General features: G+C 43.9%; 1 protein-coding gene across 3 annotated transcripts in view; it reads right to left on the bottom strand.

Moving 5' to 3' along the window:
- Nucleotides 1-27,563, bottom strand: part of LOC127578699 (cadherin-22) — a 783,176-nt gene that overhangs the window by 639,931 nt on the left and 115,682 nt on the right. For all 3 annotated transcript variants that reach the window (XR_007957561.1, XM_052031006.1, XM_052031005.1), the window contains exon 2: nucleotides 2,527-2,931. Coding sequence is in view for 2 of the 3 variants with exons in the window: in XM_052031006.1 (XP_051886966.1) it covers nucleotides 2,527-2,763 (237 nt within the window). In the remaining variant the exon portion in view is untranslated. The remainder of the gene's footprint in view (nucleotides 1-2,526; nucleotides 2,932-27,563) is intronic.

The following is a 27,563-nucleotide window of genomic DNA, read 5'->3' on the forward strand; positions in this document are numbered from 1 at the left end:
TATCTCCAATTCCATGCTCTGTGAGTAACCCATTAAGATCAGGAGGTGCCAAACTCAAGTGTTACAACTCAATATCCATCGCAGTGAGAACATTTTGATCACAGTCATCTATGGATGGGCTCCAATTTGGACTTCAGTAGTCAATGAACGTAATTGATTAAACGTCTTAAGATTGTTCCTGCAACCCCATACAATCCATTGTACTGAGACTTATTTGTGAGCATTTAGAGCAAATTTAGTCTACCAACAGCAACATGTTAAAGTTATCCGAATAACAACGTGTTTTGGAAATTATTGAAATTCTCAGCATAGAATATTGAACTCTGATGTAGCCACAAGGTCTAATCACATCATTTCCTTGCAGTTCTAGTCTCTGCAGCTGCTGAGATCTATTAGAGAAAGGTCAGGCTTAGAATCTACAGCCCTGCAAATGATCTCCTCCATTGCCTGCCTTCCATCCTCCTGTTTGATATGTGCATCAGAATGTGAATGGGTGAGTTTTCAGGGCTTGTTACTCCTCAATGTATTTGATTTATTGACTTCCAGTCATCCTGTTAATTGAAATTGTTTCCTCTTGAAAGCCTTCTTTGTGAAATTCTCCATTCTCATTTTTAATCACTGTGAATTTCTGCAAGGTTTTAAAGTCTGTTCTTTTTGTCATTGAAGAAGCACTTCTGACCATTTGTTAAAAGGTCAAAGATGTTGAGAAGAACTCATTTTCTACATGAAGTTTTTCAGTAAAGAATGTCTGTTGCCATGTTCAGTAAATATCTGATGTAGAACAGTGTGGTTATTTAATCCCTGGTCTCCGTGGAACCTAAACACTCCAGGGTGTTAGCAGGAAAGGAATTTCTCATTTCCCCAGTAGCTATGACGCTAAGGGAAGGGATGTTTGCTAATGACTAGCCTATGACTTTTGGTGCAGTATCTGTGTGTACACTGGTGCTCCCAACACTAAATATCAAAAGATGTGGCTTGTTGTTGATAGTCCTCCCTCTTTCCCTCCTCCTAATCTCCTTCCCTCCCTCCTACCTCTTTCCTTCTCTTCCCTCTTTCCCTCCCTCCCTTCTGCCTCCTTCCACCTTCCTCCCATCCCTCCTCCTCCTACCTTCAATCCATCCATCCTTCTCTCTTTCTCTCTTTCCTCCCCTTCCTTCTTTCTTCTGTTCCCTCTCTCTCTCTCTCTCTCTCTCTCTCTCTCCTGCTCCTTCCTCTCCCTCAGCATCTGCAGGTACATGGTAGTGCTTGACAAGTGTTAACTGCTGGCTAGTTTGGGAACACAGCTTAGTCATCTGCTGATCATGTTTGATGTGTTTTTTCCCCCTTCACTCTGGAGGATTCCTCCCAATAGTTCCCAGGACGTCACATCGGGAAGATTACTGCAAAATAAGCTTAAGTTGATTTGGAGATTCAGCTGGGTGCAAACTGCCCACTGCAAAATCCTGGGCCCAGGGTTGGCCTGAGAGATGAACATTACAGACTGGGTACAGTGACTATTTGAAGAAGGGAGGGAGAAAAAAGAGAGAGAAGGGGGGATGGATCAAAGAGGAGGAGGGATGGAGGGAAGATGGAAGGAGGCAGAAGGTTGAAGCAAAGAAGGAGGATAGAAAAAGGGCAGGAGGATGGGAAACAGGTAGCAGGGGAAAGGGACAGGAAGGATAGAAAGAGGTAAGAGGGAGGGAATGAGATAGGAAGGAGGGAGAGAGGGAGGAGATGGGAAACAGATAGTAGGGAGGGAAAGCGGTAGGAGAAACAGAATGAGGTAAAGGAGCGGGAATGAAATAGGAGGGAGGGAAGGAGGGAGGAGGATCAACAAAATTATACATGAAAAATGAGTTTCCAGTTGAATCCTTCCAACAATGGACCAGTGGCTGCTCCAGTGTACATCAGGTGAAGAGGACACTTCCCCAGTCAGCTGCCTCACAGACCCGACTTTAACCTGGTGCCACTTGTTGAGCCTAATGCATGAAGAATTGCTGAGCAATTTGGGGCCCAACGACATGTGTGGATCCTGGAAGGAGTGGGGTCTGGGGCGTGTAATCCCAGCCGGATGAGCTGAAAGGCAAATGTTTTTGCCCAGCCAATATTATATTTCACAATATTATACCAGAGAGTGAAAAAAGGATCTAAAACCAACAATATCTCCCATCCTGCCAGGTTTGTGCTGGAGAGGTGAAGATAAAAGATACCATCTCCCCACATACTGACCAATCCTGGACCTGGGATTATCTCAGCAGCTTCAGAGGGAAAAAAATAACTGTTCTACATGAGGACAGGCAGTGGTTGATTGCAGAAATGATTCCTCGGTAATCATTATCAAACTAACAGGTAATGTTGTTCAGTTTGTAGCACACTAGTGCCAGATTATGCCTTGATTGTTTGGACACATGCAGTTATATAAATTCACATAAAGCTGGAAGATTGCAGAGAATCTAGCAGAGGCAACAATAAACAGCCTGTTACTGATTCCTTTACAGTAAAATGATTCCTTTCCCAGACAAAAATCTCCCGATAAGTTTAGCTCACCTTGCCAACATAGAGTGGCTCTGTCCCAGTATACTCCTCCACGATGAAGAACTGATTCCAGACCCAGCCACGTTTGGCACGGCGATGAGCCACCAAGCTTGCTTCTGATTGGTCTGTTTTCCATTTTGGATGTTGCGAACTGTCCTGGGTGGAATTTGTCCCACAGTGACTCAGCATACACAAAGCCACCGACGTGAGCCACAGGGTGGTATGATTGACCATTTTACCTGGCCACATCTTCACACAGGTTAAGTTCAGGTAAGCAGGTGCCTGTGCACTGTGCCCTTCAAAGCATGGATCCCTAACAGTCTCATTAATCCTTGGCGTTAATTGAAAGTCAGATGCTGAATCTGAGTGATGGTTCTCACTTCTGATGCTATGACTCCACAGATTAAACCCAAGTACCTGTGGAAACAAGAAACATAATGAGATAGTATAACTTGGCCCGTAACAGGGACATCATTTCTAGAGTGCAAATTGGTTGTCACTCATTCTGAGGCGTAGGTTGTGGTAGGTGCTATCAAAAGTACCACCTTTTTCTTCTAAAGCAGAACATAATGGCACTGTGTGCTGCAATGCTTGAATGCACTTGATGATGGAATGTCTGTAAATGACTAACCTTGTGCAGTGGCATTGCACCTTCTGAAATTAGGTCTCGGTTCTTTGTGCAGATATACAGAGAGCGTGGTGACACCAAACAACGCACAATCCTCCTTTCGACACAACATGTGTAGAGTTATGCATGCTCTCAAAACACACAACCACTGAAGCAGGCTCTAACCAGAGGTGATAGGAATACAAAGGCATTTAGAGTCATAAACTCATAGATTTATACAGCACGGAAACAGGCCCTTCAGCCCAACTGGTCCATGCTGACCAATATGCCCCATGCAAGCTAGCCCCATTTGCCAGCGTTTGGTCCATAACCTTCTAAACCTTTCCTATCGATGTACCTGTCCAAATGTCTTTTAAAAGTTGTTATTGTACCTGCCTCAACCACTTCCTCTGGCAACTGATTCCACATAGGTATCACCCTTTGTGTAAAAAAGTTGCCCCTCAAGTTCCTATTAAGTCTTTCCCCTCTCACCTTAAACCTTTACCTTTTAGTTCTTGATTCCCCAACTCTGGGAAAACGACTGAATACATTCACCCTATCTATGCCCATCATGATTTTATGCACTTCCATAAGATCACCTCTCAGTCTCCAGCCTGTCCAATCTCTCCCTGTAACTCAGTCCCTCAAGTCCTGGCAGCATCCTTGTAAATCTTTTCTGCACTCTTTCCAGTTTAATAACATCTTTCCTATAGCAGGGTGACCAAAACTGAACACAATACTCCAAGTGCGGCCTCACCAGCGTCCTGTACAACCACAACTGTACCTCCCAACTTTTATACTCAGTGCTCTGGCTGATAAAGGCCAGCATGCAAAAGCCTTCTTGACCAACCTGTCTACCTGTGACTCTACTTTCAGTGAACTATGCACTTGAACTCCAAGGTCCCTCTGTTCTACAACACTCCTCATGGCCCTGCCATTCACTGTGAAAGTCCTACCTGGATCTGTCTTCCCACAATGCAGCACCTTGCACTTGTCTGAATTAAACTCCATTTGCCATTTCTTGGCCCACTTACTCAGCTGATCAAGATCTTCCTGTCATTTTTGATAACCTTCATTGTCCATTATACCACCTATTTTAGTGTCATCTGCAAACTCATTAACCATGCCCTGTACATTCCTATTGAAATCATTGAAACAAGTGACAAACAACAATGGGCCCAGCACCGACCCGTGAGGCACACCACGAGTCACGGGCCTCCAGTCCAAGGAACAACCTTCCACCATCACCCTCTGCTTTCTACTATCAAGCCAATTGTGTATCAAATTAGCCAGCTCTCCCTGGATTCCATGTGATCTGACCTTCCAGAGCAGCCTACCATGTGAAACCTTAGCAAAGGCCTTACTGAAGTCCATGTAAACCAAGTCTACCTTCCTGCCTTCATCAACCTTCTTGGTCACATGATCAAAAAAACTCAATCAGGTTCATAACACATGATCTCCCATTCACAAAGCCATGTTGACTACCCCTAATCAACCGCTCTCTTTCCAGAGGTACATATATCTTATCCCTCAGAATCCTCTCCAACAACTTACTTACCACAGAAGTTATACTGGCCTATAGTTCCCAGGTTTTTCTTTGCTGTCATTCTTAAATAAAGGCACAACATTCGCTACCCTCCATTCTACTGGCACCTCACCCATGGCTAACGATGATACAAATATCTCAGCCAGGGCTCCCGCAATTTCTTCTCTAACCTCCCACAGTGTTCTAGGATATACATACCTAGTCAGGCCCTGGAAACTTGTCTACTTTCATACCTTTTATGACATCCAGCATCTCCTCTACTGCAATGCGGACTATCCCCAAGACCTCCACATTTACTTTTCCTAGTTCCAAAGTCTTCATGTCTTTCACCATGGTAAAAACAGAGGATAAATGTTCATTAAAGACCTTGCCCATCTCCTGCAGCTCCACATAAAGGTGTCCCCTTTGGTCTTTGAGGGGCCCTATTCCCTCTCTAGTTACTCTTTTCCCCTTAATATAAAATCTCTTTAGATTTTCCTTAATCTTGTCTACCAAAGTTATTTCATGCCCCCTTTTTGCCCGCCTGATTTCCTTCTTCAGTACACTCCTGCATCCCATATACACCTCCAGGGATTCACTTGATCCCAGCTGCCTGTGCCTGACCCATGCCTCCTTCATTTCCTGGCCAGAGCCTCAATATCCCTTGTCATCCATGGTTCCCAACTCAGACAAGCCTTGCCCTTCACTCTGATAGGAACATGCTGACCCTGAGCTCTCACGATTTCACCTTTAAAAGCCTCCCACTTGCCTGTGGTCCCTTTGCCCACAAACAACCTACTCCAACCAACCTTTGCAAGCTCCTGTCTCATACCGTCAAAATTCCCCTTGCCCCTATTTAGAACTTGAAATCTGGACCAGTTCTGTGCCATTCAATATTTTAAACTAATAGAACTATGGTCACTGATCCCAAAGTGCTCCCCCACTGTCACCTCAGTCACCTGTCCCACCCAATTGCCCAAAAGTAGGTTGAGCTTTGCCCTCTCCCTAGCAGTGCCCTCTATATATTGTTCAAGGAAAGTTTCCTGAATGAACTTAAATTCCACCCCATCTAAACCCTTAACAGTACAGCAATCCCAGTCTATGTTAAAATCCTCTACTATAACAACTCTATTATTCTTGCAACTCTGCACAATCTCCCTGTATATTTGTTCTCCTGATTCCTGGTTACTATTTGGGGGCCTATAGTACAATCCCAACAATGTGATCATCCCCTCCTTATTTCTCAGCTCCACCCATAAAGCCTCACTGGACGATCCTTCAGTAATTTCATCTCTGACCACTGCCGTGACATTCTCCTTAATCAAAAATGCAACTCCCCCTCCTCTCTTTCCTCCGCCTCTATCCCGCCTAAAGCACCTGTACCCCGGAACGTTAAGCTGCCAGTCCTGTCCCCATCCCCCCTTAGCCATGTTTCTGTCATGGCTATAATGTCCCAGTCCTATGTAGCTATCCAAGCCTTAAGTTCATCCACCTTACCTGACAGGTCTCTTGCACTGAAATAAATGCAATTTAATCCAATCGGCTTTCCTCGCTGCCTGCCATTCTCCTGCCTGTCATGTCTATTTAACTTGCTGCCCGTACCTTTTGTACAAGTCACCTCGGCCCCAGAAGAAATCCCAATGGTCCAAAAATCTGAATCCATGCCCCCTACACTAATTTTTCAGCCACACATTCATTTCTTAAAGGGCTCAATCTTATCTGAACCAATGCTGCAGAAGCCAATGTCGTCATCTTTCTCCAGGTCCTAAATTTTCACGGTTTCTGCTCACAATCACCACCCCCCTACCCCTGCTTCTTATTTCAGCACATCCAGGCTGATACCCTTCATCTTCCAATCTACTAAAGTTAAATGTTGCACCCTCCCCCCAACTCCAATCGTTTCCACAACTGAACACCAACCAATCCGAACACTTCCATATCCCGGACTGTCACGACCTCTCCTTCCATCCCTGTCCTCCTATCCTGGTCATTTTCCGTCTCCAGCCCATGATCAATCTCATGCCCATAGTTCTTCCTCCACAATGTCACCTCAGTGACTCGTTGTATTCTCCAGGGGTCGGTGCTCGACCCATTGCTATTTGTCATCTCCATCAATGACTTGGATGAGAATGTACAAGGTATGGTTAGTAAGTTTGCAGATGACACTAAAATAGGTGGTGTCGTTGACAGTGAAGATGGTTAGCAGGGTTTACAGAGGGATCTTGATCAACTGGGTAAGTGGGCCGAAGAATGGCAAACAAAGTTTAATTTGGATAAGTGCGAGGTGTTGCATTTTGGGAGGACAAATGAGGGTAGGACTTTCACAGTGAACGGTAGGGCCCTAGGGAGTGTTGTGGAACAGAGGGACCCAGGAGTACAACACATGGTTCCCTGAAAGTGGTGTCACAGGTAGACAGGATGGTGGAGAAGGATTTTGGCACGCTGGCCTTCATCAGTCACGGCACTGAGTATAGAAGTTGGGATGTTATGTTGCAGTTGTACAAGACGTTGGTGAGGCCATATTTGTAATATTGTGTTCAGTTTTGATCACCCTGTTATAGGAAAGATGCTGGAAAGAGTGCAGAGGAAATTTTCCAGGATGTTGCCAGGACTCAAGGGGCTGAGTTATGGAGAGAGTTTGAGCAGGTTGGGACATTATTCATTAGAGCGTAGGAGAATGAAGGGTGATCTTATGGAGGTGTATAGAATCATGAGGGGCATAGATAAGGTGAATGCATTCAGACTTTTTCCCAGGGTTGGGGAATCAAGAACTCAAGGGCATAGGTTTAAGGTGAGAGGGGAAAGATTTATTCGGAATCTTGAGGACAATTTTTTCACCCAGAGAGTGGTCAGTATATGGAATGAGTTGCCAGAGGATGTGGTTGAGGCAGGTACATTAACAACATTTAAAAGGTACTTGGACAGGTACATGGATAGGAAAGATTTAGAGGGATATGGACCAGGGGGTAAATGGGATTAGTTTAGATGAGAATCTTGGTCAGCATGGACAAGTTGGGCCGAAGAGCCTCCTTCTGTGTTGTATAACACTATGACTCTATAATGTCCACCATGCACAATGCCAGGAGGTTGCAGAGGGAAGACCTTTATCTGATTAATAGTCTAAGCTAATTTAACCATGCACAATGCACTGTATTCTGTGTGTGAAAGCTACCCCTGCTTTAATGCATGGTTTCAGGCACATTCAATGATTTCTTCAAGACATTTCAGAAATAGAAAAAATCAGTGAAACCCAACAAAATTGTGCCTTTTGGATTTCGTTTCTGACCATGTCATTCAAACCTGCTAAATTTTCTTTCAGAACCACACTCTTTAATTCAATGATTGCATTCAGTAGTCCACTTTTTTTCGTTCCCTGGGTGAAAACAAATCTGTCTGATTTCCTTTACACCTTCCTAATTACTAAATTGTGCCCCTTGCTCTTTGATCATGTTTCCATAGCAACCAGTTTTGTCTGAATTAACCCTTATCAATTCTGCCCTTCAACATCCAAATTGTTGAATTTCTACTTAGAGAATAATTATGCAATGTGCTGTGATTTTAAATATTTCACATTTCTGATTATTTAAATTGTATAATGTTGTTGGAGCAAAGATATTCTCCAGCTAATGTTAAACCTCCACTTCATATGGTCTTGTATAGACCATCTGACCTCACCAATTGATCCAATATCACAAGACAGTTCTGTATTACCCTAATTTTGATTTATGTTTTATGCAATTTAATTGGAAATTTGCATCATACTCAATGTTTTATTGTGCTTAGTTAGTGAGAGCTAGTTGTGGTGAGTGATGTGAATCTCAGTGAAATTTCAGTCAAGTTCACAAACTTCAATTTATGACCTAGAATGTTCTATGTTGTTGGCTTTCATCATTGTTCAGTTCTGTTAAGATTTCTGAGCTGATTGATGACGAACCATTGGTCACTACTGACTGGTCTATCAAAACAATCTGGGTACAAAGAACAGAATTGAGCTAGAGCCTACAATCAACACTAGTCAAGGACATGAGAGATGGACTCCGTGTTGGTTTACCCAGTGTGGTTCTTATAGGCAAAAATAAAAGCAACCTTGCCATAGTCAGTCCTCTTGGATTGTGCAGGAACTATGGAATTTGTTGTGGATCTACAGATGCTGCAACACACAAGATGCTGGAGGAACTCAGTGGGTCGGGGAGCATCTGTGGAGGGAAGTGGACAGTTGATATTTCAGGTCAAGACCCTTCATCCGGACCGAAGGATAGGGGAGAGATAGCCAGTATAATGAGGTGGAGGGAAGGGGTGGAGCAAGATGAGGAGAGGAGAGTGGAAGTAGCGACTGCATCTGTGGGGTGATAGGTGGAGGTGACAAAGGGCTGAAGATGATGGAATCTGATAAGAGAGGAAGGTGCAGCATGAAGTCAAGTATGGGAGGTGCGGAGGGCAAACGGGAATAGTGGGGTAGGGGACCCAGTGGGAGGAGCGTGTGGGTGATGGGCAGATGGAGAGGGTGGGGGAGGGGAAAGAAACTGAAAGATGGGGGCTGGGGTGAGTGCAGGAAGGACTGAGGAAAGGGAGCGAGGGGGAGCAGTTTTACTGGAGGTTGGAGAATTCAGTGCTCATGCCATTAGTTTGTAGACTACCCAGGCGGAATATGAGGTGCTGCTGCTGGCAATGCTGAGGGAATGTGTGTAATTTGAATCAACCACCACCACAAGACATTCCAACATGGTCACCTCACTGACTGCCAGAGTGGACAACCTTCTGACTTTTTGCCATCACCCTCTTCCTCTGCCACACAGATTCAGGATCAGCTGATGTATAGTGACTTTATTTTTTATATATATATTTATTGGTCACATGTATATCGAAACACACAGTGAAGTGCTCTTTTTGCGTTAACAATAGGGGCAGCCCGCAACTGTCGCCAAGCTTCCAGCGCCAGCATTGCATGCCCACAACTTTCTAACCCGTCCGTCTTTGGAATGTGGGAGGAAACCGGAGCACCCGGAGGAAACCTACGCAGACACGGGGAGAACATACAAACTCCTTACAGACAGTGGCCGGAATTGAACCTGGGTCACTAGCGATGTAATAGAGTTATGCTAACCGCTACACTACTGTGCCTGCCCCTAGGACTTTAGAAGAGGGTGGTCAACAGAAGTAGGGGGTTACAGTTCTGACACTTGGCTTAAGCTTAGGGAAGGGGAATGGTGGTGAGCTGAAGGTTTTCAGTGGATACTCACTTTAGGCCTGGGGGTTATTTGACCATGGGATTTTTCAGCAAGCTTGCCTGTACATGTAAAAAGTAAAAAATAATTTCAAAGAGAATGTGATAAATATTTGAAATGAAAGAATATAATAAGATCCAAGGGGAATATGGCTGTAGCTGTGAGTGTTTGCAAGAAGATAGGCACTGGCAGCAAAACACTCTCCTCCAATGCTGTAATTTGTATTATATTTGACAACTCAGCCTTACTAAATTAGATCTCAGCCCAAGTGGCTTAGAAATGCTTGTGCTAAGCTGGGGTTTTGCCTTTCCAGGAGACTCCACAGCACTTTGGGAAATCCCTTGATCTAGTTTAAGTTGGTCTCTGCAGGTGGTGTTTGACAGGTGAAATCTGAAGTCAGAGTTGTCCCCACATAGGACCTGAATCTAAACTAGAATCCAAGTAGCCAGGGGGAAGAAATGGGGCCCATTAAAAGTGGCATCAACTGGGGAATGCATTGCAATCTTGTTGAATGGAAAGAGATATTGACACAGCTTCTGGATGAATGTCTGTGATTTATAAAATGATTATTAGTTACAAGCTAGGTATTTGAGTTGATACACCCATTATAGCAAGTTACATACAGACTTGTGTATTACTATTGGTCAGGAGGAGGGATTTTTGAGTGTTACTATGGTGGAACCTCCTCTAATTCTGCTCTTCCCACCTCTGTTTTCCTCAATATCCTGGCCCTCCCATGAAGAAGGGAATTATTTTGTGTTGTTAGTCTGTGTTATATTTTTGAATTGTCAATTTTGCAGCTCTCAATTTTTATTCTCAATTGTGTTTTGTTTCCTGTGTGAAGTTTGCTTACTGGAATATTTACAAAACTGAAGCAGAATTCCTTCCTGAACACAACATCATCTCCCTCTGCTTTACAAGCATGTCATTTCATTTTGTATATCATCTATTTTTAATGACTTTGTGTGTTAATGAGTCGTGCATCTTGATCAGTTTGAAGCTGCTGCGGGTCTACATTTGGGGACCTTCTCAGTTTTTTTTATGAGAAGACCAGGGTTTATTGCACATTCCTCAAATGCCCTTAAGTAGTGCTGGGTAGTCATCTCCTTGACCTGTTGATGTTGTTTGGTTAAGCTACTCCCACAGTAATGTTATGGAGGGAGTTTGTCCTGGTGAGACAGGGATGGTGTGTGTGACTTGGAAGGGAACCTGATGATTTGCAACAGCCTTCCAGCTTATGGGAGTCACATTTTGGGAGGTGTCGTCAAAAGAGCCCCTGGCAAATTTGTGCAGGGTTTCATATAGGTACTGCACAGTCAGCCAGCCATGGCTTTTGGTGGAGTAAGTGGATATTTACGGTGATGTTTGGATGCCAGTTTTCACATTCAAGTAACTGGAGAGTATTTCATCCTGCTCTGGTCACTTGTTTTGAAACCGTGAGGAGGTAAATCAATCCCTGTGGACCACCCCAGTCTCCAAAATTCTTTGGTTGCCAGAATGTTTATGCGTCTGACCCGGCTAACTAGCTGCTCAACAGGGATTCCCAGGATTCAAGGACTGCTTCATTATTTTGAGGAGGTGCAAAGAGAACTGCACACAGTCCAAGGATTAGTGATTATCACCATTTCTGACATTATGATAGAGGACAGATTGATGACGACACAGCTGAAGGTGGTTGAGCCTGGAACATGACTGGAAGAAATCTTGCAGCCATCCTTTGATGCCAAGATGATTGAACTCCAAGAACTTTAACTTCCTGTGAGCTATAACTTCAGCCAGTGAAAAGACACTCCTGATTCCTACTGGATTCCATCTTCTCACCTCAGGAATCCAGATTCCAGCATCTGCATTCTCTTATGTCCCCATTTTACCTCTGAGATCCTGTTTATTTCGACTCAAAGAGTTATACAGCATGGAAACGAGCCTTTTGGCCCAACTAGTCCATGCTGACCAATTGCAATTGCCTGCTTTTGGCCCATATCCCTCTAAACCTTTCCAATCCATTAACCTGTCCAAATGTCTTTTCAATGTCATAACTGCACCCTCCTCTCCCACTTTCTCCAACAGCTTGTTCCATATATCCACTGCCCTCTTTTAAATCATTCCCCTCTCACTTTAAACCTATGCCCTCTAGTTTTGGACTTCCCTACCCGAGGGAAAAGACTTTGGCTATTCACCTTATCTATGCTCCTTATGATTTCATAAACCTCAACCCTCAGCTCCAGGGAAAAGTCTTAGCCGATCCAGCCTGCCCTTATAACTCAATCTCCCAGTAACATCTTCGTAAATCTTTTTTTTGCACCCTTGCTCGTTTAATGACATCTTTCCTATAGTTGGGTGGCCAGAACTGTACGCAGAACTCCAAATGTGGCCTTACTAACATCTTGAACAGCTGTTGTCCAGTTAATGAGGCCTGGAGCCATGCGGTCCTGGGAGAACACAAAGAATGTGTTGGTGAAACATGCATTGATGTGTGATTGCTGCTTGATAGCACTGTTGCATTCAGAGCCTCATGAGGGAGAAAATTACAGATTCACGGTGCCTTTTGAGTGACAGTACGCTCCCCAACATTACCCATGGGCAGACAGATTTTTAGATGTGACTGAGTTCTGTCTGGTGCCAACTTAGCAAGTAGGCAGAATAACAACTGGAAACGTGGGGAGGAATTCAGTCATGTTCTTTAGTTGTTTGTAGGCAGCTCAATGTGACAAGACAGATATCTCATTTAAGGAGATTAATATAGCTGCTGTGCAAGTTCAACACTCAGTGAGTGGTGTGAAAGTAAATCAAGTCCAAACAGCAAGAGGAAGGTCCACACCTACTCTATTAAAGTGATCATCATTTACTAGTGTAGTTGTTGGGACTGTTGCAGGGATTTGCAGAGACATTTTTGAATTGAATGTCAGCGCTGCAAGAATTTCAGAGATTGTATTTTTCATTACTGAAGTAAAATGGAACGTCTAAATTGTCCTTCACAGTCAATTCCAAATGATGATACTTGTTCGATTTCTCAATAAAAGCGGCGACCAGGGACCCGGAGTTGTCATCCGGGATCCACATGTGTCCATCTTGATCTAAAAACCTTAGCTCTTTAAACCCAGTAAAACCCCCTGCGGTACCCCTAGAATATTAAATATTTAAAACTTTATTATGCCTATGCATCTGTGGCTGTTTACTGCAAGACACATGTACCCACTCTCTCTGGTGCTATCACATATGTTCCACTGCACGCCGTATTTTAGCTGAGGTCTGACCAAAGTTTTGTAAAGTTGGAGCATAACCTTCCTTCTCTTATCTTCTAATGAAGGCAATTATCCCAGCTAATAAAGGCAAATATCCCATATGCCTTTTTCACCTCCTTATCTACCCATATTGCTACATTCAGGGATCCTTGGGCTTGTACACCAAAATCTCTCTGTTCCTGAATACTCAGTTATTCAATGTGGTGGTCCAACTAGTCCTCCCAATGTTCATTACCTCAAATATCAGGATTAAATTCCATCTGCCGTTGCCCTGGACATCTTTTTAAAAGATCAATATTCTCTTTTGACTCCTCTTACTTTCTGCACATTTAAGGTGTAGCCATAGACACTTGCATGGACCCCAGCTATGCCTGCTACGTGGAATAGTCCTTGTTCCAAGCCTATTCCTCCACACCTCCCCTACTCTTTCTCTGCTACATTGACAACTGCATCGGTGCTGATTCCTGCACTCACGCAGAACACATCAGTTTCACTACCTTTGCCACCGATGTCCACCCTGTCCTCAGATTCACCTAGACCACCTCTGACACTCCTCTTCCTGTTCTGGATCTCTCTGTCTCCATCTCAGGAGATAGACCTGCTGCTGACATCTTCAGGAAACCTACTGACTCCCACAGCCACCTCGACTATACCTCCTCCCGCCCTGTCTCTCGTAAGGATGCTGACCCTTTGTCTCAATTTTTCCATCTCCACTGCACCTGCTCTCAAGATGAAGCCTTCTGCTTTGGGGCCTTTGAAACACCCTCCTTACAGAAGTGTGGATTTAACTCCAGTTGATCCCAGACGGAATCATGGCAGAGTTCCCTTGGCCTTCATCTTTCACTCCACCAGCCCCGCACCCAACATATCATCCTCCCACCACCAGTCACATCTCCTCCGTCTCTATGCTTTCCACAGGGACTACTCTCTCTGTGATTCCCTACTCCGTTCATCCCTCCCCATTCACCCCTCCCATCCCCTGGCACATTCTCCTGCAACCATAGGAGGTGTAACACCTGTCCCTACACCTCCTCCCTCACCACCATCCAGGGACTTAAACAGGTGAGGCAGAGGTTCACCTGCACCTCCTCCAACCAGCATTCGGTGTTCGTGATATGACCTCCTCTACATCGTGAGGCCAAGCGAGGATGAGGTGACCATTTTGTGGAATACGTGTACTCTGTCCACAGTAGTCATCTAGAGCTTCCAGTTATATGTCATTTTAACTCTCCTTCCCACTCCCACACCAACCTGTCTGTCCTCAGCTTTCTGCATTGCTGTAGAGAGGCCAAACATAAATTGGACGAACAATGTGCCATATTCCGCTTTGGTGGCTTTCAACCCAAGGGAAGGAACATTGAATTTTCCAATTTCAAGTAACCCTCAGTGCTTTTCTCCTTCACTCATTTGTCTACCTTGCTTTCTTCCTTGTTCACCTTTCCCATCTCCTCCCTCCACCTGGTTCCAACTACCCATCACCCCCTCCAAACCTGGCTGTACCTATCACCTGCCAGTCTTTGTCTCCCCCACACCCCATTGTACTGCTATATACTGGCAATGTTTCCTGTCCCCCTCAGTCTTGATGCAGGGTCTCAACCCAGAAAGTCAACTTACACCTTTTACCTCCGCAGATACTACTTGACCCACTGAGTTCTTCCAGTTCCAGTTTCCAGTGTCTGCAGTCTTTTGTGTCTTCTGTCCAGATCAATATTGTCATCTGGTCGACAACTATTCTCTTTCCTATCAACAACAGCCACAATGTTTGTGTCATCTTCAAACATACAAACCGTATCTCCTATGCTCATATCTAAGTCGATTATGTATATCAAAAACAGCAAGGGTCCCAGCACTGATCCCTGAGGTATACAGGCTTCTGAATGCAGAAATAACCCCCCCACCATCACCCTCGGTCACCTATCCAATTTTGGATCCAGTTTTCCAACTTTTCATAACTCGCACATGTTCTTATCTTTTGGATGAGTCTCCCATGTGGGGCCCTGTCAAAGACCTTACTGAAGTCTGACTACATCAGCGACACTGCCCTCGTCAATACATTTTGCTGTTTTTGAAAAATTCAACCCAGTTGGCTTGTTACGATTTCCCCCTTACAAAACCATGCTATCTTTGACTAATCCTTGCCTTTCAAAATTGTAAATAATCCTGCCCTTCATAATGTTTTTCAATAGCTTCCCAAACACTGATTTTAGGCTCACTGGCTTATAGTTAGTTGGTTTATCTCTGCTGCCCCTCTTGAATAATGTTACTCTACTAGGAGTATTCTATAGGACCCCCAGTAGCAGTAGAGATATAGAGGAGCAGATTGGCAGGCAGTGTTCGGAGAGAAGAAAAAATAACAGAGAAGTTATAATGGGAGACTTCAACTTCCCAAATATAGACTGGAACCGGCTTAGTGCCAAAGGTTTAGATGGGACGGAATTTGTTAAATGTGTCCAGGAGGGATTCCTGACGCAGTATGTTGACAGGCCGACGAGAGGGAATGCCATGTTAGATCTAGTTTTAGGAAATGAACCGGGACAGGTGAAGGATCTATTGGTGGGTGAGCATTTGGGGGACAGTGACCATTGCTCCATAACCTTTAAAATTGTCATGGACAGGGACAGGTGCAGAGAGGACAAGAGGATTTTTAATTGGGGAAGGGCGAACTATGAAGCTATAAGGAGAGAACTTGGGAGTGTAAATTGGGATGTCCTTTTTGAAGGAAAATGTACTATGGAGATGTGGTCGATGTTCAGGGATCTTATGCATGATGTTAGGGATAAATATGTCCCGGTGAGGCAGAGAAGGAATGGCAGGGTGAAGGAACCATGGGTGATGAGAGACGTGGAACGACTTGTTAGGGAGAAGAAGGTAGCATACATGAGGTATAAGCAGCAAGGTTCAGACAGGGCCCATGAGGAATATAGGGTAGTGAGGAAGGAACTTAAGAAAGGGCTGAGGAGAGCTAGAAGGGGACATGAAAAGGTGTTGGCTAGTAGGGTTAAGAAAAATCCCAAGGCCTTTTTCAAGTACGTGAAGGGTAGGAGGATGGCTAGGGTAAAGGTAGGTCCAATTAAAGAGAAAGGTGGGAGAATTTGCCTGGAGGCGGCGGAAGTGGGAGAAGTTCTCAATGAGTACTTCTCTTCGGTATTCACTGAGGAGAGGGGTCTTGATGACACGGAAGGGAGTGCTGGTAGGGGTAATGTTCTCGAGGTTGTAGATATCAAGAGAGAGGATGTGTTGAAGTCGTTAAATAATATTAAGACAGATAAATCTCCGGGGCCTGATGGGATTTTCCCCAGGCTGCTTCGAGAAGCTAGGGAGGAGATTGTTGAACCGCTGGTGAGGATCTTTGAGTCCTCGTTGTCCACGGGGATGGTGCCGGAGGATCGGAGGGTTGCGAATGTTGTCCCCTTATTCAAAAAAGGTAATAGGGATAGTCCAGGGAATTATAGACCGGTGAGTCTCACGTCTGTGGTGGGTAAGCTGTCAGAAAGGATTCTAAGGGATAGGATTTATGAACACCTAGAGAATCATGGACTGATTAGGGACAGCCAGCATGGCTTTGTGAAGGGAAGATCTTGCCTCACAAGCCTGATAGAGTTCTTTGAGGAGGTGACTAGGAAGATTGACGAGGGTAGTGCGGTGGATGTGGTCTACATGGATTTTAGTAAAGCGTTTGATAAGGTTCCTCATGGTAGGCTTCTTCAGAAGGTCTGACGCCAAGGGATCCAGGAAAGCTTGGCTGTGTGGATTAGGAATTGGCTTGCATGTCGAAAGCAGAGGGTTGTGGTGGAAGGAGTGCCCTCGGATTGGAGGGCAGTGACTAGTGGTGTCCCGCAGGGATCGGTTCTGGGACCTCTACTTTTTGTGATATTTATAGATGACTTAGATGAGGGGGTGGAAGGCTGGGTTAGTAAGTTTGCGGACGACACTATGACCGGTGGTGTTGTGGATAGCGTGGAGGGCTGGCGGAGCTTACAGAGGGATATTGATAGGATGCAGAGCTGGGCTGACAAGTGGCAGATGGAGTTCAATCCGGAAAAGTGTGAGGTGGTACACTTTGGAAGGACAAACTCCAGGGCAGAGTACTGGGTAAATGGCAAGGTATTTGGCAGTGTAGAGGAGCAGAGGGATCTGGGGGTTCACATTCACAGTTCATTGAAAGTTGCCTCACAGGTGGAAAGAGCAGTTAAGAAGGCCAATGGGATGTTGGCTTTCATAAATCGCGGGATTGAGTTTAAGAGCTGCAAAGTGATGATGCAGCTTTACAAAACTCTTGTTAGGCCACACTTGGACTACTGTGTTCAGTTCTGGTCGCCTCATTATAGGAAGGATGTGGAGGCATTGGAGAGGGTGCAGAGGAGATTTACCAGGATGCTGCCTGGATTAGAGCGTATTGAATATGAGGAGAGGCTTAAGGTGCTAGGGCTTTATTCACTGGAAAGGAGGAGGATGATAGGAGACATGATAGAGGAATACAAAATATTGAGAGGAATAGATAGAGTAGACAGTCAGCGCCTCCTTCCCAGGGCACCAATGCTCAAGATGAGAGGGCATGGCTTTAAGGTTATGGGTGGGAGGTTCAGGGGAGATGTCAGGGGGAGATTTTTCACCCAGAGAGTGGTTGGTGCATGGAATGCACTGCCTGGGGTGGTGGTGGAGGCAGATACATTAGACAGGTTCACGAGCTTGTTGGATAGGCATATGGAGGAGTGTGGGATAGAGGGATATGTGGGAGGAAAGGGTTAGGTAGTGTGAGGGTGGTTTGATGGACGGCACAACATGGTGGGCCAAAGGGCCTGTTTTGTGCTGTATGGTTCTATGGTTACCACAGTTGATGTCCTCCAGTTATCTGGCACGTCACCCCTGGCCAGCAAAGACTTAAAAATCTCTGTCAGGAACCCATAATATCCACCCTTGCTTACCACGGCAACCTTCAATACATCTCATCAAGCTCTGGGGATTTATCTATCATTAATCCTGCTAAGACATCTATTAACATAAAGCCATAAGATATAGGATCAGAATTAAGCCATTCAGCCCATCGAGTCTGCCCTGCCATTCAATCATAGCTAATTTTTTTTCAACTACATTCTCCTGCCTTCTCCCTGTCGCCCTTAACCCCCTTACCAATCAAGAACCTATCAATTTCTGCCTTTAAGTACACCCAATGACTTGGCCTCCACAGCCCTCTGTGGCAACAAATTCCAGAGATTCACCACCCTCTGGCTGAAGAAATTCCTCCTCATCTCAGTTTTAAAGGGACGTCCCTTTATTCTGAGGCTGTGCCTTGGATCCTAGATCCTCCTATTAATGGAAACACCCTCTCTGCATCCACTTTATCCAGGTCTTTCAGTATTCAGTAGGTTTCAATGAGATCCCCCCTCATCCTTCCAAACTCCATCGAGTACAGGTCCAGAGACATCAAGCACTCTTTAAAGGTTAAACCTTTCATTCCTGAGATCATTCTTGTGAACTTCCTCTGGACCCTCTCCAGGGCCAGCACATCCTTCCTTAGATACGGGGCCGAAAATTGCTGACAATATTACCTCCTCCAATTGATTGACAAATGTTATTGTCCCCTGAATTATATTGTCTCCCTAGTGAATACAGATCAGAAGTAATTATTTGCTCTTGAGAAGACGGTTGCAATCAGTCTTCTTGAACTGTTGCAGTCGTCCTGGTGAAAGATCTCCCATGGCGCTGTGGGGTGGGGAGTTCCAAGTGACACATCCCCAAAGCAGGACGGTCTCACTTGGAAGGAAACCTGAAGCTGGCGGAGGTCACAGATTTGGCAAGTGCTGTTGTATCACTGTCAGCAATTAACTGCAGTGCATCGTGTGATGGTACATACTGCAGCCAATGTGCATCAGTGTTGGAGGGAATGAATTGTTAGGATGGTGGATGATGTCAGGGAGAAACAGCTCTAATCAGGAGTTATATGGTAGTGGTCATTAATAGAAATGAGAACTAAACTATCCTCAAATGTTACAAGCAGTAATTGGGCTTGAAATTACAGACAGCTCCATGAACAAATACTGTCTGTGACACAGCGGGAGACCACTCATAGAAACATAGAAACATAGAAAAGCTACAGCACAATTCAGGCCCTTCGGCTCACAAAGTTGTGCCAAACATGTCCCTACCCTAGAAATTACTAGGCTTACCCACAGCCCTCTATTTTACTCAGCTCCATGTACCTATCTAACAGTCTCTTGAAAGACCCTATCATATCCGCCTCCACCACTGTCGCCGGCAGCCCATTCCACGCACTCACCACTCTCTGAGTAAAAAACTTACCCCTGACTTCTCCTCTATATCTACTCCCCAGCACCTTAAACCTATGTCCTCTTGTGGCCACAAATTCAGCCCTGGGGAAAAGCCTCTGACTATCTACCCTATCAATACCTCTCATCATCTTATACACCTCTATCAGGTCCCCTTGGAAACTGACAAGACAATATCTTCGTAGACACTTCTATAAAGATAATGTGACATGTGGCAATCACCGAGTCATGGCTTAAGGAAGGCTGTGAGTGGGAACTAAATGTCCGGGGTACACAGTGTATAGGAAAGATAGGCGGGTAGGCAGAGGGGGTGGTGTGGCCCTGATGGTTAGCAATGATATAAAATCAATAGAGAGAAGGGACATGGGGTCAGAAGAAGTGGAATCCTTAAGGGTGGAGCTAAGAAATGACAAGGGTAAAAGGACAATAATAGCAGTGATATATAGGCCCCTAACAGCAGCCGGGATGTGGACTATGAGTTACAGCTAGGAATAGAAAAAGCGTGTCAAAGAGACAACGTCAAGATAATTATGGGGGATTTTAACATGAAGGTGGATTGGGAAAGCCAGTAAGGCTGTCGATCTCAGGAGACCGAGTTTGTGGAATGTCTACGGGATGGCTTTTTGGAGCAACTTGTTGATGAGCCCACCAGGGGATCCGCTGTTTTGGATTGGGTGCTGTGGAACGAACCGGAGGTGATTAGGGAACTAAAAGTAAAGGAACCATTAGGAACCAGCGATCACAATATGACTGAGTTTAGTTTCAAATTTGAAAAGGAGAAGCTGATATCACATGTGTCAATATTTCAGTAGAACAAAGGAAATTACAGCGGCATGAGAGAGGAACTGGCCCAAATTGATTGGAAGAGTAAGCTAGTTGGAGAGATGGCAGAGCAGAAATGGATGAAATTTCTACAAAAAATAAGGAAAATGCAGGATAGATATATTCCAAGAAAAAAGGTTATGAATGGAAAAATGGCACAAATGTGGATAATGAGAGAGGTGAAGGCTAAAATAAAAGCAAAAGGGAGGGCATACAAGGAAGCAAAAATTAGTGGGAAAACAGAAGACTGGGAAACTTCTAAAAACTTACAGAAAGAAACTAAGAAGGTCATTAGGAAAGAAAAGATGAATTAGGAAAGGAAGTTGGCAGATAACATTCAAAAGGATGCTAAGAGTTTTTCTAAATATATGAAGAGTAAAAGAGAGACACGGGTTAATATAGGACCAATTGAAAACGGTGCGGGAGAGATTATAATGGATGATAAAGAGATGGCAGAGGAACTAAATGAGTATTTTGCATCGGTCTTAACTGTGGAGGACATCAGCAATATACCGGATAGTCAGGGGTCTCAGGGGACAGAAATGAATTCAGTTAGGACTACTAGAGAGAAGTTGCTCGGGAGGTGTAGTGGACAGTGAGGAAGGCTTTCAAAGCTTGCAGAGGGATCTGGACCAAATGGAAAAATGGTCCAGACAATGGCAGATGGAATTTAATGCAGACAAGTGTGAGGTGTTGCATTTTGGAAGGACAAATCAAGGGAGGACATACACAGTAAATGGTAGGGCACTGAGGAGCGCAGAGGAACAAAGGGATCTGGGAGTTCAGATACATAATTCCCTGAAAGTGGCGTCATGTAGACAGGGTTATAAAAAAGGCTTTTGGAATCCTGGCATTTATAAATCAAAGTATTGAGTATAGGAGTTGGGATGTTATGGTGAGGTTGTAGAAGACATTGGTGAGACCAAATTTAGAATATTGTGTGCAGTCCTGGTCGCTGAACTACAGGAAGGATGTCAGTAAGATTGAAAGAGTGCAGAGGAGATTTACTAGAATGTTGCTGGGTCTTCAGGATTTGAGTTATAAGGAAAGATTGAACATGTTAGGACTTTATTCCTTGGAGAGGAGAAGAATGAGGGGAGATATGATAGAGGTTTATAAAATGATGAGGGGCATAGACAGGGTTAATGCAAGGAGGCTCTTTCCACCTAGATTAGGAGAGGTAAGTACGAGAGGACATGGCTTTAGGGTGAAAGGGGAAAGGTTTAGGGGGGGATATTAGAGGGAACTTCTTCATTCAAAGAGTGGTGGGAGTGTGGAATGGGTTACCATCTGATGTGGTAAATGCGGGCTCGCTCTTAACTTTTAAGAGTAAATTGGATAGATACATGGACGAGAGAGGTCTGGAGGGGTATGGGCTATGGGCAGGTAAATGGGACTAGCCGAATAATGTTTCGACACAGACTAGAAGGGCCGAATGGCCTGTTTTCTGTGCTGTAGTTTTTCTATGGTTCTATGGTTCTATGGGAAGCTAAATGGACTAAAGACAGATAAGTCTCCTGGACCGGATGAGGAGCACCCCTGGGTTCTGAAGGAGGTGGCTTCAGAGATTGCGGAGGCATTGTTGATAATTTTCCAGGAATTGATGGACTCCGGCATGGTTCCAGAGGACTGGAAGGTCGCAAATGTAGTTCTGCTGTATGGAAAGGGTGGGAGGCAGCATAAAGGAAATTAAAGACCTATTAGTCTGACATCAGTGGTGGGAAAATTTATTGGAATTGATCCTCAAGGATGAGGTTATGGAATACCTAGAGGTGCAAGGCAAGATAGGCCCAAGTCAGCATGGTTTCATGAAGGGAAGATCCTGCCTGACCAACCTATTGGAGTTGCTTGAGGAAATCTCAGGTCGGGTGGATAAGGGAGAGGCTGTGGATGTTGTGTATTTGGACTTTCAAAAGGCCTTCGACAAGGTGCCACATAAGAGGCTGATTAATAAGATGAGACCTCATGGAATTACAGGTAGGATATTAGAATGGGTGGAGCATTGGCTGGTAAGCAGAAAGCAAAGGGTGGGAATAAAGAGATCCTGTTCTGTTTGGCTACCGGTTACCAGTGGTGTTCCGCAGGGGTCGGTGTTGGGGCTGCTTCTTTTTACTTTGTACATTAATGATTTGGATTATGGACTAAATGGTTTTGTGTCTAAGTTTGCAGACGACACCAAGATAGGTGGAGGAATAGGGAGTATTGAAGAAACAGGAAGGTTGCAGAGAGACTTAGATAGTTTAGGAGAATGGGCAAAGAAATGCCAGATGAGATTTAATGTTGAGAAATGTGCGGTTGTACACTTTGGAATAAGAAATAAACGAGCAGATTATTATCTAGAGGGGGAGAAAATTCAAAGTACAGAAGTACAAAGGGACTCGGAGGTACTCGTGCAGGATACCCTAAAGGTTAACCACCAGGTCGGATCGGCGGTAAAGAAAGCAAATGCTATGTTGGCATTCATTTCGAGAGGTATAACGTATAAAAGTAAGGAAGTGCTGGTGAGACTTTATGGGGCACTGATGAGGCCTCATTTGGAATACTGTGCGCAGTTTTGGGCCCCTTATCTTAGTAAGGATGTACTGATGTTGCAGAGGGTTCAGAAAAGATTTACGAGGACGACTCCCGGAATGAAAGGGCTTACTTATGATCTTATGATGAGCATTCATTGGCTCTTGGACTGTATTCATTGGAGTACAGAAGAATGAGAGCGGACCTCATAGAAACATTTAGAATGTTGAAAGGACTGGACAGAGTAGATGTGGTTAAGCTGTTTCCCTTGGTGGGTGAGTCCAGGACTAGAGGGCATAATCTTAGAATTAGAAGGTACTGGTTTAAAACAGAAATGAGGAGAAATTTCTTTAGCCAGAAGGTAGTGAAATTATGGAATTCTTTGCCACGTACAGCTGTGGAGGCCCGATCACTGGGGGCGTTTAAGGAGGAGATTGATAAGTATCTAATTAGTCAAGGTATCAAGGGATATGGGGATAAGGCTGGAAATTGCACCAGCTACAAAACAGATAGTAACAACTTGTTGAGACTCCCACAACACACACAGGAACAGCTCACCATGTGCCTCCTTGGATGAGGGAATCGATCACTGTGGTATCATTTGTGCTGGTACTTCCAAGCCACTCTACATCCTGACTTAACAATACAATCCTCTGTGCTCATCCTTCATTATGCTGGAGCAATCTTCCTCGCAGTGCCTTCACTACAAGCTCTGTAAGCAAGCCAGGAAGGCAGGCCTTCAATTAGAGATAATCAATACAATCTACCTTCAGCAATGCTCACTGAACGTTTGCAAGTTAAAGGAAATATACAAGTCCTCGTGGCGATACATTTCCCAGGTTACCTTCACTCCTTTTGCTGGATATCTGAACACAATTAATGCAAGTGTCAAAATGTCAATTGTGAGCCACCTTCCCCTGCAAGAGAGTGAGGACTATCAGTGAATGAATATATGGTCTGTGTAGGCACCAGCCATGGTGAGCCATGTGCAAGCCATGAGATGAGTAATTCTTAGAGAAATGGTAGATATATTTATGTTTGGCGAGGCTGCTCAATATGAAGTTGGAATGGACAGAAATTTTTGATGTGTAAAGCAATAATTGTGAAGGTGTTGGAGGATTAATTTGTTGTCTTCACTAACTTTGACCAGAGAAGCTCATTTTACATTTTATCACTGGGACCACATCCTGAGGGCACCGCCCTCCCTGGAAACTTCCTTCCAATGTACTTAACTGCTTCAATGGAACATGTTGGAAACCTGTATATGCAGGACCTGGTCTCCACCCCTGACTAAAGTCTCCAGCATCTGTGAATCTGAGTGCCCATGCTTGTCTCTGACTTCTCACTGTACCAGAGAACTTAGGCTTCTATCAATCACTGTGGCTTAGGTGATAGAGACATGGCTTCTGTTAGTGCCATTAGATTCAGATGGTGCATCGTACTCCTGAAATGTGCTAATGTACAAGACTGAATGATGCTGTTTAAAATACATCTTAATTTCGGATTTAACAGACAGGAATCAAACCACCAAACTTGTGTATTGCTATTTTAGTGAATTTTTCCCACTGTGATCAAATTTCTAGACCACTTTTCCACGACACCAAGAATTGATGCATTAGCCATCTCTTCTGCAACAGCAATGATGTATAGACTGTCATTGATACATGAATGTTCAAAAGTAAATGGGAATACTTAATTCCTTTCAGTTTGGATAATTTAGCACTGTTCTGGTTACTCCTTGTGATTGCACCTATGAAATTCAATTATCAAAGCAACTGACCTTGCAAATCCATAATTACTTGTATAAATTGCACACTGCAGTTTTAACCCATTTTATATAATCGGGTAGCAATGTAATGTTATTGTAGGATAATATTCTTTACTCATCAGGGCCCATTTCATTTCTTTGTTCTATTTTCATTGCTTTGCTCTACCGCTACACACAGTTCCCAGAATAAGGTTGTAATCTTACTCATCAGTTTAAGGTATGGTTTGGGGATAAATAGATCCTTCTGTGTTAGCAGTTGGGAATGAGAGTGAGGGTGGTCAGGGATGGTAAATGAGATTACCATCCTTGCCTTATGATGCTTCTCATATACACAGGAAAACAAGTTTTACAGCCAGTGTTATCAAAAGTCAAAAATACACAGCAAGCCCCTACAGGGTAGGGACATGTTCGGCACAGCTTTCGGCCTGAATTGTGCTGTAATTGTTGTATGTTCTATGTTCTATGTTCTAAACATCAAAGCAATGACCAGGTAATCTTTGTTTCCAATAATGTTGGTTAAGAGATTTGCCCTTGCCGGAACATTGGAGATAACTCCTCTATTCTTTTGAACATAGTGCTGTTGGATACAACGACCTGAGATGACATATTTTATGGCTCAGTCTAAGGTGATGTCCTCAAAATTGTGTCACATGACACAATGTTTTTTGTGTACTATATGATAGAGTTCTATCACAAACCCAACCAATTAACGTTGGTCTCAAAAATTGGCAAATTGCCTCTGGGTCCTCCATGTGTATGATTTGATATAGCATTAGAGGCGTGTTCTGATGTCCAATGCTATTCAAAGCACATATGTACAGCATTGGCTTACAATTGCTTCATGCTTGTGATACCTGTGAACAAATGGAGTCATTCACATGAAAGCACATGAGTCTTGCTTCAGTGAAACTCAGAGGCTCATTGCTGTCCAGGTCCAAGACTGTGGAGTCCAGTGCATGGATCATCTTACCCAGCGAAAATTTCTTTCCCTCCACAGATGCTGCTTGACCTGCTGAGTTCCTCCAGCAGTTTAGTTTTTTTGCTCCAGATTCCAACATCTGCAGTCTCTTCTGTCTCTAAAATTATACCAACCCTTGAAAGGACAACAAGATTTGCCAAATCTTTGCCATTAAAGCAGGATTTCAAAGTAATCACATTAGCAATGTTTAGGCAATATAATTCTCCTTCATCTTCATTATGCCATTTTTATTCATTGCAATTTTAAAAATTTAGCCAATGTGCATCAGATTCACTTATCCCCTTCTCCCAACGCCACTACCCTACTACCATAGTTCACCCCTACCCACGGGATCCCAACCAATCACAATCATAAACATTCTCCAGATTCTCCTTTCGTGACCAACCCCTCTCCATTCTGACTCCCTTCCACTTTGTAGCTCAAAGTCTAGAAACCAACACTTTTCTGAGTTTCCTGAAAACCCTTTGTGTGCAAGACCTTGAACAGTGCAGCAGGGCACCCAGGTACAAAACATACATACAATGTATGTCCCACCCAAATCTTGGTTCTGTTGACTTCAATGTAACCAGAGGAACGATGGTTGATAACATTGTTTCCATATTGTGCTGCAGACCAAGTATAATTTTCTAACCCTTGTGTCTGGGTTCTGTTCTTAATCTTTCTCTGGTGTTGATCTTTCCTTGGTTGTGTAGGATGCCTAGAACTTCCCATGGTCTGTGCCTGGTGATTGGCTATCTGAGCTGCCATTCAAATTATCTCCATCCTCCTTTAAGTAAGGGCTTTCCTTATGGTAAGTTCTTCTCCCAATTGGCTAAAGTCACAACAATGAATCCCACACCAGCACATTAGAATCAATTTCCTGTCTGGCATATCTGAACAAGTCTTAATTTGGCTGCCAGGAAGTATCATGCTGGACTGGTATTATTTTTCAAATCTAATCTTTCTTCCCAGAAGCTCTGTTTCATTAAATTAATTTCTTGTGTATTGAATTGAATTGAATTTATTAGCATTACCCCAAAATATATAGGTCCAAAAGCTTCTTGAGGGCCCTTTTATAAATCCTGAAGTGTTAGTTTGGTTACAGAAAATAAAAAAAATGATTGGATCAAATTAAGTGGCAAAAAGGGAGAATATTTAATTAGATGAGTCTACTATAATCAAAGTGGCCATGAACTTTACATTGTCAAGGAAAAGTAGATCATAAAAATACTTTTAACAAATATATATTTTTAGCTACAGAAGCATTTGGAACAGTAGAGCAAAGCAACAGGCCCTTCAGTTTACATTACGAGGCCCATTTCTGCACACAAGTGAAACATTTCTCAGTGGTAGCTGATTCGATCTCTTCATGTAGTTTTCCAAGTGCAGTTTCTATCTTCCTATTGCCTGTTATTGTCAGGAGATGGTGTTGGATTGAATCACCTTCCCACAGAAACCTATACCACAGAAGGAGTCTACTCAGTGTTCCACATCCGGACACACTTATTTTTGAAACAAGGCAAGCTTCAGTCCAGGGATTTGAACACAGAATTGAGACTGACCTGACTGAGGAAGTGTTGTATTGTTCAAGGAACTGACTTCAGTCAAGACTATAAACCAAGGCCATGTGCTGTCTCAAAAAAAAATCTCCTTATTGTCTTGAGGAATATGGGATTTCTTTATGGGATCTTGCTGTGTGTAAACTGAGTACCAAGTTTCTTGTACAAAAGTGATGAAGGTGTGAAGATAGGGTGTAAGTGCTATGTGAGTTGTCTGCACTTCTCGCTGCCTCGGAAAAGCAGCCAACATAATCAGAGGACCCACCCAGCCTGGACATTCTCTCTTCTCCCCCTCCCTGTCGGGCAGAAGATACAAAAGCCTGAAAGCACGTACCACCAGGCTCAAAGACAGGTTCTATCCCGCTGTTATAAGACTATTGAATGGACCTTTTGTACAATAAGATGGACTCTTGACCTCACAATTATCTTCATCATGGCCTTGCACTTTATTGTCTGCCTGCACTGCACTTTCTCTGTAACTGCAACACTATATTCTACATTTTGTTATTGCTTTTCCCTTATACTACCTCTATGTACTGATATAA

The sequence above is a fragment of the Pristis pectinata genome, chromosome 16 (genome assembly GCF_009764475.1).
Source record: "Pristis pectinata isolate sPriPec2 chromosome 16, sPriPec2.1.pri, whole genome shotgun sequence".
NCBI classification, from domain to species: Eukaryota; Metazoa; Chordata; class Chondrichthyes; order Rhinopristiformes; family Pristidae; genus Pristis; species Pristis pectinata.